A 15,343-nucleotide genomic window follows, 5' to 3' on the forward strand; every position below is an offset into this window, starting at 1 on the left:
AAATATCAAGCCAAAATAGTAGTCAGCCAGTGTTGCACTACTAGTGCAATGAATTTCATTGCCACCCTTATATAATCATTAGAAATGTCCCTCAACTGTGCTCTTGAGACTCAGAATGATCCTGCACGAGGCCAATTTCTTGTTCAAGTTCCAGTCTGTATGTCAGCATGTCACAGTGTAATATTACTGAGCAGCTATTAGTATGTTATTAAGTTCCATAAAATATAATCATTGAAATTCACTAACTTTTACAGGTGCAAGTTGTCCTGCAGTAGGTGCACGTCTTCTCCCTTCAGGAGAATGAGGACGCGGTGACACCAGACCAGGAGTCCGTGATGGTGTTGAATCAGACCACACTCTTAACACATGCTGATCTGTAAAAATGAATGAAAATGTACCATAATAGGACAAACATGGGAAAGTGTTACGGTTAAAATTTTACAAAAATAAAAATTTTACATTTGTAATTATCTATACCAACAAAGGAAATTAATGTGGATGGCAACAGAAAAATTTTGTAATGTGATGCTCCATTTAGATAAATCACAAGCTGCCCTGGAGCGTATCATTCTCCCCATCCCCACCTTCTTCCCCCAAACACTGTAGGGAAGAGCTTGAACCCATAATACACTTTTGTCTTACATATTTATCAGACCACCTCAATAAATTCTGGAGTGGAAGAAATTACATATAATTTCTGGTGGGCTAACAGTGTACAGAGAACATATCGCAATGCCAGTACATCATTTCACCATATTCTGCTACTTTAAGGATTGTTAGTGAATTAACTTTAACAATGAGAATACAAGCTATGATGTTAACATTCTACATTAATCGCTAAGTAGAATGGAATGTCAATAGAGAAATTAAAAGGGGAAATAATAATAATAATAATAATAATAACAATACTATCATGTTAACGTTCTACATTAATCCCTAAGTAGAATGGAATATAAATAGAGAAATTAAATGGGAAATAATAATAATAATAATAATAATAAACCCCGTGGAGGCCCGGGAAAAGAATAGGCCTCCGGTATGTTCTGCCAGTCGTAAAAGGCGACGAAAAGAACAAACCACTAATAGGGCTAACCCCCCTTTTAGTGTGATTACTTGGTTCAGGACAGAACTAAAGAAGCCTCGGACAAGTGCCGTCATGGTCGGGGACGACGCTTGAACCCTATGCCCGCCCACAATGGTAACGACACTGCTAGCCAACTGGAAAAGGATTTAAATCCGAATAGAGGTGTTTTGCAGGATATGCTTCCTGCAACCACCCTAGAAGGAAAACAAAGACAGAGGATGAGATGGTCAGATGAAGTTAATCGACACCTCATGTTCTGTTATTACCAAGCAACAAACCTAGGAACCAACACAACTGGATACAGATCACAAGTATACACAACATTTATTACCAGATACCCGGAATTAAAATTTTTAACAGAACAACGACTAGCTGATCAGATCCGTGTAATAATCAAAAATAACAGGATACCCCAGTCAGAATTAGAAAACATCAAACAACAAGTACAACAAATACTGGAACAAAATAATGTGCAATCAGAAGAGGAAGAAAACAGAGTAATGGACTCAAACATCCCAGAGCAAACAAACAAAGACCAACACGCATCAATTAAACAGTCAGAGGAAAACGAAATCTTAAGACAGCCACCAGAACAAGCACAAATAGAACACGAACAGAGACACGTGTTAGATATAGAAGAGAAATTTCAGCTGACATATATAGAATACAAAGACACAAATACAGACATTAGACCATTCTTGCATAGACCGCCAAATAACCCACAAGTCGAAACAACAATAAAAACTATCAAAACAATCATACACAACAAAATAAATGAAAACACAACTATGGAAGAGTTACAACTACTGGTTTATATAGGAGCACTCACTACACTAAATATACACACTAGGCAGAGATCAGAACAAACCAACACACAGAAGAAACGCACAAAACCAGCATGGCAACACAGGTTACAGATCAGAATAGAAAAACTGAGAAAAGACATCGGACAGCTAACACAATTTATAAGAAATGAAATATCAGACAAAAAACGAAAAAGGTTAGGTAAAATCTCACAACAAGAAGCAATAGAGCAATTAGATGAAAAAAAGCAGAAATTGCAAGCATTGGCCAAACGACTTAGAAGATACAAAAAAAGTGAAAATAGAAGGAAACAAAACCAAACATTCAACACAAACCAAAAGAGATTTTACCAAACAATGGATAACACACACATTAAAATAGATAATCCACCAAACATAACAGACATGGAACACTTCTGGAGCAGCATATGGTCAAACCCGGTACAACATAACAGGCATGCACGGTGGATACAAGCAGAAACAGACACATACAAGATGATACCACAAATGCCTGAAGTGATAACTTTGCAACATGAAGTCACCCGAGCAATTAATTCTACACACAATTGGAAAGCCCCTGGAAATGATAAAATAGCAAATTACTGGCTAAAGAAGATCACCTCAACACATTCACATCTAACTAAATTATTTAACAGTTACATTGCAGACCCATACACATTCCCTGATACACTTGCACATGGAATAACCTATCTGAAACCTAAAGATCAAGCAGACACAGCAAACCCAGCTAAATATCGCCCCATAACATGCCTACCAACAATATACAAAATATTAACTTCAGTCATTACACAGAAATTAATGACACATACAACACAGAACAAAATTATAAATGAAGAACAAAAAGGCTGCTGCAAAGGAGCACGAGGATGTAAAGAGCAACTGATAATAGATACAGAGGTGACATATCAAGCTAAAACTAAACAAAGGTCCCTACACTACGCATACATTGATTACCAAAAAGCCTTTGATAGTGTACCCCACTCATGGTTACTGCAGATTTTGGAAATATACAAAGTAGATCCTAAACTGATACAGTTTCTAAACACAGTAATGAAAAACTGGAAAACCACACTTAATATCCAAACAAATTCAGATAACATCACATCACAGCCAATACAGATTAAGCGTGGAATATACCAAGGAGATTCATTAAGTCCTTTCTGGTTCTGTCTTGCTCTGAACCCACTATCCAACATGCTAAATAATACAAATTATGGATACAATATTACTGGAACATACCCACACAAAATCACACATTTGCTATACATGGATGATCTAAAACTACTGGCAGCAACAAATCAACAACTCAACCAATTACTAAAGATAACAGAAGTATTCAGCAATGATATAAATGTGGCTTTTGGAACAGACAAATGTAAGAAAAATAGCATAGTCAAGGGCAAACACACTAAACAAGAAGATTACATATTGGATAACCACAGCGACTGCATAGAAGCGATGGAAAAAACAGATGCCTATAAATACCTAGGATACAGACAAAAAATAGGAATAGATAATACAAATATTAAAGAAGAACTAAAAGAAAAATATAGACAAAGACTAACAAAAATACTGAAAACAGAATTGACAGCAAGAAACAAGACAAAAGCTATAAATACTTATGCTATACCAGTATTGACCTACTCATTTGGAGTAGTGAAATGGAGTGACACAGACCTAGAAGCACTCAATACACTTACACGATCACAATGCCACAAATATAGAATACATCACATACATTCAGCAACAGAAAGATTCACATTAAGCAGAAAGGAAGGTGGAAGGGGATTTATAGATATAAAAAACCTACATTATGGACAGGTAGACAATTTAAGAAAATTCTTTCTAGAACGAGCAGAAACTAGCAAAATACACAAAGCAATCACTCATATAAATACATCAGCTACACCATTGCAATTTCATAACCACTTCTACAACCCTTTAGATCACATAACATCAACAGATACAAAGAAAGTAAATTGGAAAAAGAAAACACTACACGGCAAGCACCCGTATCATCTAACACAGCCACACATAGATCAAGACGCATCCAACACATGGCTAAGAAACGGCAATATATACAGTGAGACGGAAGGATTCATGATCGCAATACAGGATCAAACAATAAACACCAGATATTACAGCAAGCATATTATTAAAGATCCCAATACCACAACAGATAAATGCAGACTTTGCGAACAACAAATAGAAACAGTAGATCACATCACAAGCGGATGTACAATACTAGCAAATACAGAATACCCCAGAAGACATGACAATGTAGCAAAAATAATACATCAACAACTTGCCATAAAACATAAACTAATAAAACAACACGTTCCCACATACAAGTACACAACACAAAATGTACTGGAGAATGATGAATACAAATTATACTGGAACAGAACGATTATAACAGATAAAACAACACCACATAACAAACCTGACATCATACTCACCAATAAAAAGAAGAAATTAACACAACTAATTGAAATATCCATACCCAACACAACAAATATACAGAAGAAAACAGGAGAAAAAATTGAAAAATACATCCAACTAGCTGAGGAAGTCAAGGACATGTGGCATCAGGATAAAGTCGACATTATCCCAATTATAATATCAACTACAGGAGTCATACCTCACAATATTCACCAGTACATCAATGCAATACAGCTACATCCAAACATATATATACAACTACAAAAATCTGTAATTATTGATACATGTTCAATTACCCGAAAGTTCCTAAATGCAATATAACATATACCATACAGTTACAAGGAAGTCACGCTTGACCGAGGTCCGCGTCACGTTCCATTTTTAACCAGACTTAAGTCTGAGGGAAAAAAAGTCAATAAAGATAATAATAATAGTAGATACCCCGTGGAGGCCCGGGAAAAGAATAGGCCTCCGGTATGTTCTGCCAGTCGTAAAAGGCGACGAAAAGAACAAACCACTAATAAGGCTAACCCCCCCTTTAGTGTGATTAGTTGGTTCAGGACAGAACTAATGAAGCCTCGGACAAGTGCTGTCATGGTCGGGGACGACGCTTGAACCCTATGCCCGTCCACAATGGTAACGACACTGCTAGCCACACGGAAAATGATTTAAATCCAAATAGAGGTGTTTTGCAGGATATGCTTCCTGCAACCACTCTAGAAGGAAAAGAAAGACAGAGGATGGGATGGTCAGATGAAGTTAACCGACACCTCATGTTCTGTTATTACCAAGCAACAAACTTAGGAACTAACACAACTTGATACAGGCCACAAGTATACACAACATTTATTACCAGATACCCAGAACTAACATTTTTAACAGAACAACGACTAGCTGATCAGATCCATGTAATAATTTTAAAAAAATAACAGGATACCCCAGTCAGAATTAGAAAACATCAAACAACAAGTACAACAAATACTGGAATAAAATAATGTGCAATCAGAAGAAGAAGAAGAAGAAGAAGACGAAGAAGAAAATACAGTAATGGACTCAAACATCCCAGAGCAAACAAACAAAGGACAACATGCATCAATTAAACAATCAGAGGAAAATGAAATCTTAAGACAGCCACCAGAACAAGCACAAATAGAACACGAAGTGACACACATTAGATATAGAAGAAAAATTTCAGCTGACATACATAGAATACAAAGACACAAATACACATTAGACCATTCTTGCATAGACGACCAAATAACCCACAAGTCGAAACAACAACAACAACTACTACTACTATCAACACAATCATACACAACAAAATAAATGAGAATACAACTACGGAAGAGTTACATCTACTGGTTTATATAGGAGCACTCACTACACTAAATATACACACTAGGCAGAGATCAGAACCAACCAACACACAGAAGAAACCCACAAAACCAGCATGGCAACACAGGCTACAGATCAGAATAGAAGAACTGAGAAGAGACATCGGACAGCTAACACAATTTATAAGAAATGAAATATCAGACAAAAAACTAAAAAGGTTAGGTAAAATCTCACAACAAGAAGCGATAGAGCAATTGGATGAAAAGAAGCAGAAATTACAAGAATTGGCCAAATGACTTAGAAGAAACAAAAAAAGTGAAAATAGAAGGAAACAAAACCAAACATTCAACAACATCCAAAAGAAATTTTACCAGACAATACATAACACACACATTAAAATAGACAATCCACCAAACATAACAGACATGGAACACTTCTGGAGCAACATATGGTCAAACCCGATACAACATAACAGACATGCACGGTGGATACAAGCAGAAACAGACACATACAAGATGATACCACAAATGCCTGAAGTGATAATTTTGCAACATGAAGTCACCCAAGCAATTAATTCTACGCACAATTGGAAAGCCCGTGGAAAAGATAAAATAGCAAATTTCTGGCTAAAGAAGTTCACCTCAACACATTCACATCTAACTAAATTATTTAACAATATGAATATAATAGAGGGAAACATTCCACGTGGGAAAAATATATCTAAAAACAAAGATGATGTAACTTACCAAACGAAAGCGTTTGCATGTGGATAGACACACAAACAAACACAAACATACACACAAAATTCAAGCTTTTGCAACCAATGGTTGCTTCGTCAGAAAAGAGGGAAGGAGACAGAAAGACGAAAGGATGTGGGTTTTAAGGGAGAGGGTAAAGAGTCATTCCAATCCCAGGAGCGGAAAGACTTACCTTAGAGGGAAAAAAGGACACGTATACACTCGCATACACACACATATCCATCCGCTCATACACAGACACATACACATACACAGACACATCAAATGTCTGCTTGTGTCTGTGTATGTGCGGATGGATGTGTGTGTGTATGCGAGTTTATACGTGTCCTTTTTCCCCCCTAAGGTAAGTCTTTCCGCTCCCGGGATTGGAATGACTGCTTACCCTCTCCCTTAAAACCCACATCCTTTCGTCTTTCCCTCCCCTTCCCTCTTTCCTGACGAAGCGATCGTTGGTTGCGAAAGCTTGAATTTCGTGTGTGTGTTTGTGTTTGTTTATGTGTCTATCAACATGCCAACGCTTTCGTTTGGTAAGTTACATCATCTTTGGTTTTAGATATAAAATATTTAACAGTTACATTGCAGACCCATACACAGTCCCTGATACACTTACACAAGGAATAACTTATCTGAAACCTAAAGATCAAGCAGACACAGCAAACCCAGCTAAATATCGCCCCATAACATGCCTACCAACAATATACAAAATATTAACTTCAGTCATTACACAGAAATTAATGACACATACAACACAGAACAAAATTATAAATGAAGAACAAAAAGGCTGCTGCAAAGGAGCACGAGGATGTAAAGAGCAGATGAAAACAAAGGTCGCAACACTACGCATACACTGATTACCAAAAAGCTTTTGATAGTGTACCCCACTCATGGTTAATACAAATATTGGAAATATACAAAGTAGATCCTAAATTGATACAGTTCCTAAGCATAGTAATGAAAAATTGGAAAACCACACTTAATATCCAAACAAAATCAAATAATATCACATCACAGCCAAAACAGATTAAGTGTGGAATATACCAAGGAGACTCATTAAGTCCTTTCTGGTTCTGCTTTGCTCTGAACCCACTATCCAACATGTTTCATAATACAAATTATGGATATAATATTACTGGAACATACCAACACACAATCACACAATTGCTATACATGGATGATCCAAAACTACTGGCAGCAACAAATCAACAACTCAACCAATTACTAAAGATAACAGAAGTATTCAAGCAATGATATAAATATGGCTTTTGGAACAGACAAATGTAAGAAAAATAGCATAGTCAAGGGAAAACACACTAAACAAGAAGATTACATATTGGATAACCACAGCGACTGCATAGAAGCGATGGAAAAAACAGATGCCTATAAATATCTAGGATACAGACAAAAATTAAGAATAGATAATACAAATATTAAAGAAGAACTAAAAGAAAAATATAGACAAAGACTAACAAAAATACTGAAAACAGAATTGACAGCAAGAAACAAGACAAAAGATATAAATACTTATACTATACCAATATTGACCTACTCATTTGGAGTAGTGTAATGGAGAAAAACAGACCTAGAAGCACTCGATACACTTACACGGTCACAATGCCACAAATACAGAATACATCACATACATTCAGCAACAGAGATTCACATTAAGCAGAAAGGAAGGAGGAAGGGGATTTATCAACATAAAAAAACCTACATTATGGACAGGTAGACAATTTAAGAAAATTCTTTCTAGAACGAGCAGAAACTAGCAAAATACACAAAGCAATCACTCATATAAAAACATCGGCTACACCATTGCAATTTCATAACCACTTCTATAACCCTTTAGATCACATAACATCAACAGATACAAAGAAAGTAAATTGGAAAAAGAAAACACTATATGGCAAGCACCCGTATCATCTAACACAGCCACACATCGATCAAGACGCATCCAACACATGGCTAAGAAAAGGCAATATACACAGTGAGGCGGAAGGATTCATGATTGCAATACAGGATCAAACAATAAACACCAGATATTACAGCAAGCATATTATTAAAGATCCCAATACCACAACAGATAAATGCAGACTTTGCGAACAACAAATAGAAACAGTAGATCACATCACAAGCGGATGTACAATACTAGCAAATACAGAATACTTCAGAAGACATGGCAATGTAGCAAAAATAATACATCAACAACTTGCCATACAACATAAACTTATAAAACAGCACGTTCCCACATACAAGTATACACCACAAAATGTACTGGAGAATGATGAATACAAATTATACTGGAACAGAACCATTATAACAGATAAAACACCACCACATAACAAACCTGACATCACACTCAGCAATAAAAAGAAGAAATTAACACAACTAATCGAAATATCCATACCCAATACAACAAATATAGAGAAGATAACAGGAGAAAAAATTGGCTGAGGAAGTCAAGGACATGTGGCATCAGGATAAAGTTGACATTATACCAATTACACTATCAACTACAGGAGTCATACCACACAATATCCACCAGTACATCAACGCAGTAACAGGTACATCTAAACATATATATACAACTACAGAAATCTGTAATTATTGATACATGTTCAATTACCCGAAAGTTCCTAAATGCAATGTAACATATACCGTACAGTTAAAAGGAAGTCACGCTTGATCAAGGTTCGCGTCACTTTCCATTTTTAACCAGACATAACGTCTGAGAAAGGAAAGAAATAATAATAGATGGCCTATTGAGACAAATCTGGTGGCTGGTTTCTTCATTGTAAGTAGGCCCTTGAGAGGTGTGGACAATGATTCGAATGACACACACACACACACACACACACACACACACACACACACACAAAGAGAGACATGAAACATACATAAGTAGAATACTACATAGTAGGCATTTTTCACCAAAGACGACCAATTTTGGCAAGTGAAGAATCACTTGAAAAGAGGCTGATTTTCTATGGATAAATTTTGTTTTGTTTTTCTATGGGGACTGATGAAAGAAATAACAGGAGATATAGTAATGACTTTTGCTTATATTTTTGTATAGTGCTGCAACAGCTATTGTTAAATCTATTACAAATGTTTCAAGTTTAAAAAGGTACAATAAGCAAGGTTACAGGTGTAATATTCAATAACTTCAGGTATCATGCACCCAAGACAAGGCAAGGTAAGATAATTTCAAAAATTATATACAACATTCTGCTTGATAAGCTGCTATGTGCTATAATTTACAAAATTGTGGGACTGGCATTGTAATCTAACAATATTAGTTTACAATCAATGTCACAAAGCATAAACAACTGATGCACAACTGTGGTTAAAGCATGAAAAGCTTAATCAAATATTTCGAAATGATTTCTTTACATCTATCGACTGAAGATATTTCATATTCAACAGCATACAATCTTACATAGCAATGAAAATAATCAACTACTGAAAATATAATGTAATTGAATAGACAAAAAAATCTACAACTATGCTAGCTTTTGGAGCCAGTGGCTCCTTCTTCTGGTAGATGGGTTGAAGGGAAAGGAAGAGGGATGAAGGAGAAGGGCTGGCGAGGTTTAGGTAAAGGGGAGGGTTTGGAAAAGTCATCCAGAAACCCAGGTTAGGGGAAACTTACCAGCCGGGATGAGAAGGGAAGACCGACTCTTGGGGGCTGCACCAGACAAGATTGGAAAACTTGAGAAGTGGAAGAATGGGTAATAAGTGAGACAGAGATTACTGAAATATATCATATAATAGTTAATAAGACTGGAAAGCCAAGTGCATTGTTTGTAGTACTGGTGGAGGGTGGGGCAGTGGGAGGGGGGGTTTTACAGGTCAGAAAATGAAAGATACAGAAAATTAATATGGAGTGAAGAAAGGAATATTTACTGGTATGAAATGCCAAGGCCAAAGAATTTAGTGTAAATTAAGGGCATGTAGTGGTGAGAACCAAGCACATGTTGCAATGCCAGGCACCAGGGTCACAACTTGTGTTGTAGAGCATATCTGCTACAGGATATCATGTGTTGCCAGTATTAACCATCTGCCTATGCCTATTCATCCTAACTGACAGCTTTATGGTAGTCACACCAATGTGAGAGGACAGACAATGTTTATGTAACATAACAAGAAAGAAGAAGGGAGGGGGGGAGGGGGGTAGAGGGGGGGGGGGGGAGGGAAGAATAGAAGCCGTGTGAGGTGTCCCGTCCTGGGAGCAGCCAGAGTTCCCCAAACGCAGTAAGGGTGATGATGGACATACCCCTCACCACTTAGCAGAGGCACCCCAACAAGCAATACCCAGCAAAGACTAGTGACATGAATACGGTGAGGGAGCACAGAAAAACAGAGGGAGAACAACAAGTCAAACAGAAAAAGAGGAGAACAACAGCAGAAGAGCAGGTAGTGCGAGGGCTAGGGGGCAGACCACCAAGCCCAGACACCTGCTGCCCTTACAGGGTAGAGGAAGCAGAAGGGCATTCTGCAACCCCCTCACTGGGCCGACGAGACTGAGGCTCCTTGCCTTACAGAGTATGGTAAAAAGCTCCCTGCACGAATAAACAGTAAAACTGAGTCAGCCACTGAGGCATCATCTGTTAACATCAGGGGTAGTGGTTCAAGAAGATTAAAGTGTCCAATGCAGGGCAGCTAGGTTAGAAGCGTCCAGCAAAATGTCAACCACTGTCAAACGGGCACCACGGCAACAGTGTGGCAGATCCTCACAATGGAGGTGGTCAATATGAGTCAGGCAATTATGGCCAATGCAGAGACGCAAAGGACGGTGGCGTTCTTGCGAGAGACCTGCATGGAGAACATGGTCTCCCTTTTTGTCCGTAGTTTGTTCGGCACAGTCAGAATATGCCCTTCTGTATTCCAACTCCTTAGAACTTTACTGCATAATACCAATCAAAGGTCCAATTCTGGAATATTAATCTAAAGAGGTAGCTTGTCGGAGGTTGATTGGGTCAGCCTGTCGGTGAGTTCATTCTCCACGATCCTAACATGACCCACGGTCCAGAAAAAAGACCACTGAGCATCCACATCGTTTGAGGGCCAAAAGGAAATCCTGAATAGTCAGGACCAAGGGATGGCGACACTAACACTAGTCAAGAGGTTGTAAACTGCTCAAGGAGTCGCTATATCTAAGGAAAGACTCACCAGTGCACAAACTTGATACTCTCAGAAAGAGCACGGGACATGGCTACCAACTGCTTAATGAAAACACCGTAGCCATCGGACAAGGAGAGGAGTTCATTACATCCCGCAAGAAAGCTGGTCGTAGGTTATGTTCCAAAAATGAACAGCATAGAGGCAGGTGTGATGACACTTTCTGCAGAACCTGACCATCATTTTGCAGGACAATGCTCAAGCATGTACAGTGCAAGCTGTTGTTTGTTTGTTTGCTTTGTTTTAGGGCGCAAAAAACAACTGAGGTCATACGCGCCCAAGTCAAAACTGTAGAACGCAAACACAGATACAAGGGAAATGCCTATATGTCAGTGACAATGGTACGAATAGGAGACATTTAAACAAGGCACGAGGAAAAGACTAAAAGAAACATCATACAAAAATGGAGATTCAAAACTAAAAATTAAATGGCCTTCACCATACTGCTTCGGCAGATAAAAAGTAAAACGCGGGTGACAGCCCATGTGTCATTTGCTAAAACAGCTGATAAATCAGACGGCAAACTCAAGATGGAATGTAAATTAGTAAAATAAGGGCATCCCAGCAGGTAGTGGCAGACAGTTAAAATTTGGGCGCAATGTGTACAAAGTGGTGGGGTAGCGCCACTGAGCAAATGACGATGGCTAAAAAGACAGTGCCCAATACGGAGCCGAGTTAAAATAATCTCCTCTTGGCGGGAGGGCCGAGAGGTGGAATATGCTGAAGCTTATTCCCGTAAAGGGAGGACCATTGGCGATGCCAAAGAGAGGTACTCGCGGGCTGAGGTAAGAGGACTGCAGCCCTGGCAGCAGCCTCATTTCCTGGCAGTTCGACATGACCAGGGACCCACAGAAACATGACGTTGGCTCCACCAGGAGTGAGCAAGTGACAGTTTTCCTGTACCCGCTGCACTAAGGTATGAGCAATGTACAGCGCACAGACACTTTGGAGGGCGCTGAGTGAGTCTGAGCAAAGGACACAATTGGGAAGGCTGTATCACCAAATGTACTCCGCGGCCTGATACAATGTGAAACGTTTGGCTGTAAATACTGAGGAGTAAGCCAGAAAACGATATCGAAAGACACGAGTGCCAATGACAAAGGCACACCCAACCCTATGGTCAGCCCGAGAGCCATCAGTGTATAAAAAAGGTACTATCGCTAAATTCCATGCGAAGGTCATGAAACTGAAGGCGATACACTGAGGCTGGAGTAGTGTCCTTAGGGAGGGAATGAAGGCCAAAGTTGACATGAACCGCTTCACGAAGCCAAGATGGTGAAGGGGTCACGCGTTCAGGGAAAGTTGCAGGCAGTGTGAAGTTAAGCCGCTGTAGCAAGTGGCGAAAGCGGACTCCAGGAGGTAACAGGGAAGAGGGACGAGCCCCATACTGACGATCAAAGGAATCATCACAGAAGGAGGCATAGGAAGGGTGGCCAAGCATGGCAGACAAACGGCACGCATACCAGCTGAGGAGAAAGTTATGACGGTAGGACAGGGGTAGTTCAGCAACTTCAGCATATGGACTCTCAACCGGGCTAGTGTAAAAGGTGCCCATTGCCAAACGGATGCCATGATGATGGATAGTGTTGAGACGGAGTAAAGTGGATGGGCGTGCAGATGCATGAGGGTCAATCCATACCAATTAGTTTTGCACTGGTTGCTCGACAATCTAAGAAAAATTTTATATTTGTTGGGTAAATTCCCTAATGTTTAGTAGTCACAAAAATACTTTAAAAAATTTATTGTTTATTATTTTGAAATGGCAGCCATATTTGTTCCAGGCCGCATACGTTTTTTCGTATTTGCAAGCATCTACATTTTTTACAATTAATCGGTAGTGGATTGTCCTAAGCCTTTCAGATAAAATGCATTTAGTTCAACACACTCTGGGCTACAAATTAACATCACTATCACTTAGCTGAATGTATTCTTTAATATATTTTTAACAGTTCAAAGTTATCAGCCACAAATTAAAAAACTCAATTTTTGAACAGTAGTTTTCCAAAGGAAGATTAATTTCTCAGCTTTAATATTTTTTCTGCTATTACACTATATAGTATAGTTACTTTAGAGTCTCAATGGTGAGCAACTTACACTTAAAAAAATTCACTATTTTAAAAAATAATTTTTTTTTAATTTTTCCATTTTGTTGCGTGCAATACCTTTGTTGGGGGACCGGAAAATTTCGCAGTTAATACACCTTTATGATATCAAAACTTCAGTATAAACTTCAACTTTGAGATTCAATTTGAAGTTATGGAAGAAAGATTACGAACACGAATAAAAAATACGTTTTTTAACATCTGCGATAACTGGTAGGCTAATCAAATAAAGTATACCAATTGCGTAATGTAACACACCACATTACACTATTTAATGATTATTTGTCAAAACAATGCTGTGGTAATTGTTTCAGCCGGCTAAAAATTGCATCTGCAAGCCTATACAAGTCTGACTGTTTTCTTCCCCCTTACACCAACAATTGTCTACTCACACTTATTTAGCTAAAAGTCTTTAAGTGTGCAGTTGAAAAATGGTTTCTCAGTGTTCTGTTGGTGTTACTATTAATGAAGCATGTCATAAAAGAGTGTATCCTAAAGACATTACTTTAATCGAAGATTATAGTGAAGAAGAAGAAGAAGAAGAAGAAGAAGAAGTATTGTTTTACTTATGAGTCGGCCCAGACGTCAAATCAACATGCAAGTACCATGAAATGAAATACTTAAAAAAAAAATTCATCACATTTTTGGCCAGACTTGCATGGACCCTTTTGAGAAAAATAAGAAACCTATAACAAAAGGTCTGCGAGAAATAACATTTGATCATTATTCTCAAAATAAAAGCCCTTTTGTAAATCTCATACTAGGAAAATCATTGTGTCCAACATGTTATTCCAAGATATTTGTAATTCACAAGAGAAAGGATAGTGCAACCTCGGATACAGAACTTTGTGACTTATCAGCAACCATTAAAAAAGTAGATACAGCTTGTGAAATCCTGGGTATATCACCTGCCGTAAAATTAGAAAACCAAGTCAAGATAAAAGACCAAATGCCTTGAATACAAAAATTGAGAAAGTGGCAGCTACAGTCAAAAAGGATTTGGAAGTTTCATTTCAAAATACAACTTGTACTAAAACAGATGGAAGTTCTAAAACTTCACCAAATGAAAATGATGATTTGATAGAAAAACTAAAAACTAAATGCAGTACTTCAAACAAAGAGGATAAAATTAAGATTATCAGTTTACTGCCGAATTCTTGGAGTCAAGCAAACGTTAATGATGAATTTAATGTGTCAGAATGTCTTGTTAAGTTAACAAGGCAATTAGTAGAAGAACAAGGAATTTTACCAGCATTACAAAAGAAAAGTGCATCTAATTTGGTAGATGAAAACACAATCAATAAAGTTGTTAAGTATTATGACGATGACAATAACAGCCATTTGATGTCTGGCAAAAAGACTGTGTTTCTGTGAAAGAAAATGGTTCTAAGATTCAAAGACAAAAAAGGTTAATATTGTGTAATTTAAATGAACTATTCACTGAATTTAAAAAAGAAAATCCTGACATTAAAATTGGAAGATCAAAGTTTTGTGGGTTGAGACCAAGATGCATTTAGGCTGTGTGCGCTGCTGTGTAGGCGGGTGACCTTGAAGTGGACTTAGCCGCTGGGAGCTGCCGGGCGCAGCACGGGCCCTAGTTTTACTAGGCCCGTGTTGCAG

General features: G+C 38.1%; 1 protein-coding gene across 3 annotated transcripts in view; it reads right to left on the reverse strand.

The window, feature by feature from the left end:
• Positions 1 to 15,343, reverse strand: part of LOC126162574 (axin) — a 265,930-nt gene that overhangs the window by 70,434 nt on the left and 180,153 nt on the right. For all 3 annotated transcript variants that reach the window (XM_049919166.1, XM_049919167.1, XM_049919165.1), the window contains one exon: positions 247 to 374. In XM_049919166.1, coding sequence (XP_049775123.1) covers positions 247 to 374 — 128 coding nt within the window. The remainder of the gene's footprint in view (positions 1 to 246; positions 375 to 15,343) is intronic.

This window comes from Schistocerca cancellata, chromosome 2 (genome assembly GCF_023864275.1).
Source record: "Schistocerca cancellata isolate TAMUIC-IGC-003103 chromosome 2, iqSchCanc2.1, whole genome shotgun sequence".
NCBI lineage: Eukaryota > Metazoa > Arthropoda > Insecta > Orthoptera > Acrididae > Schistocerca > Schistocerca cancellata.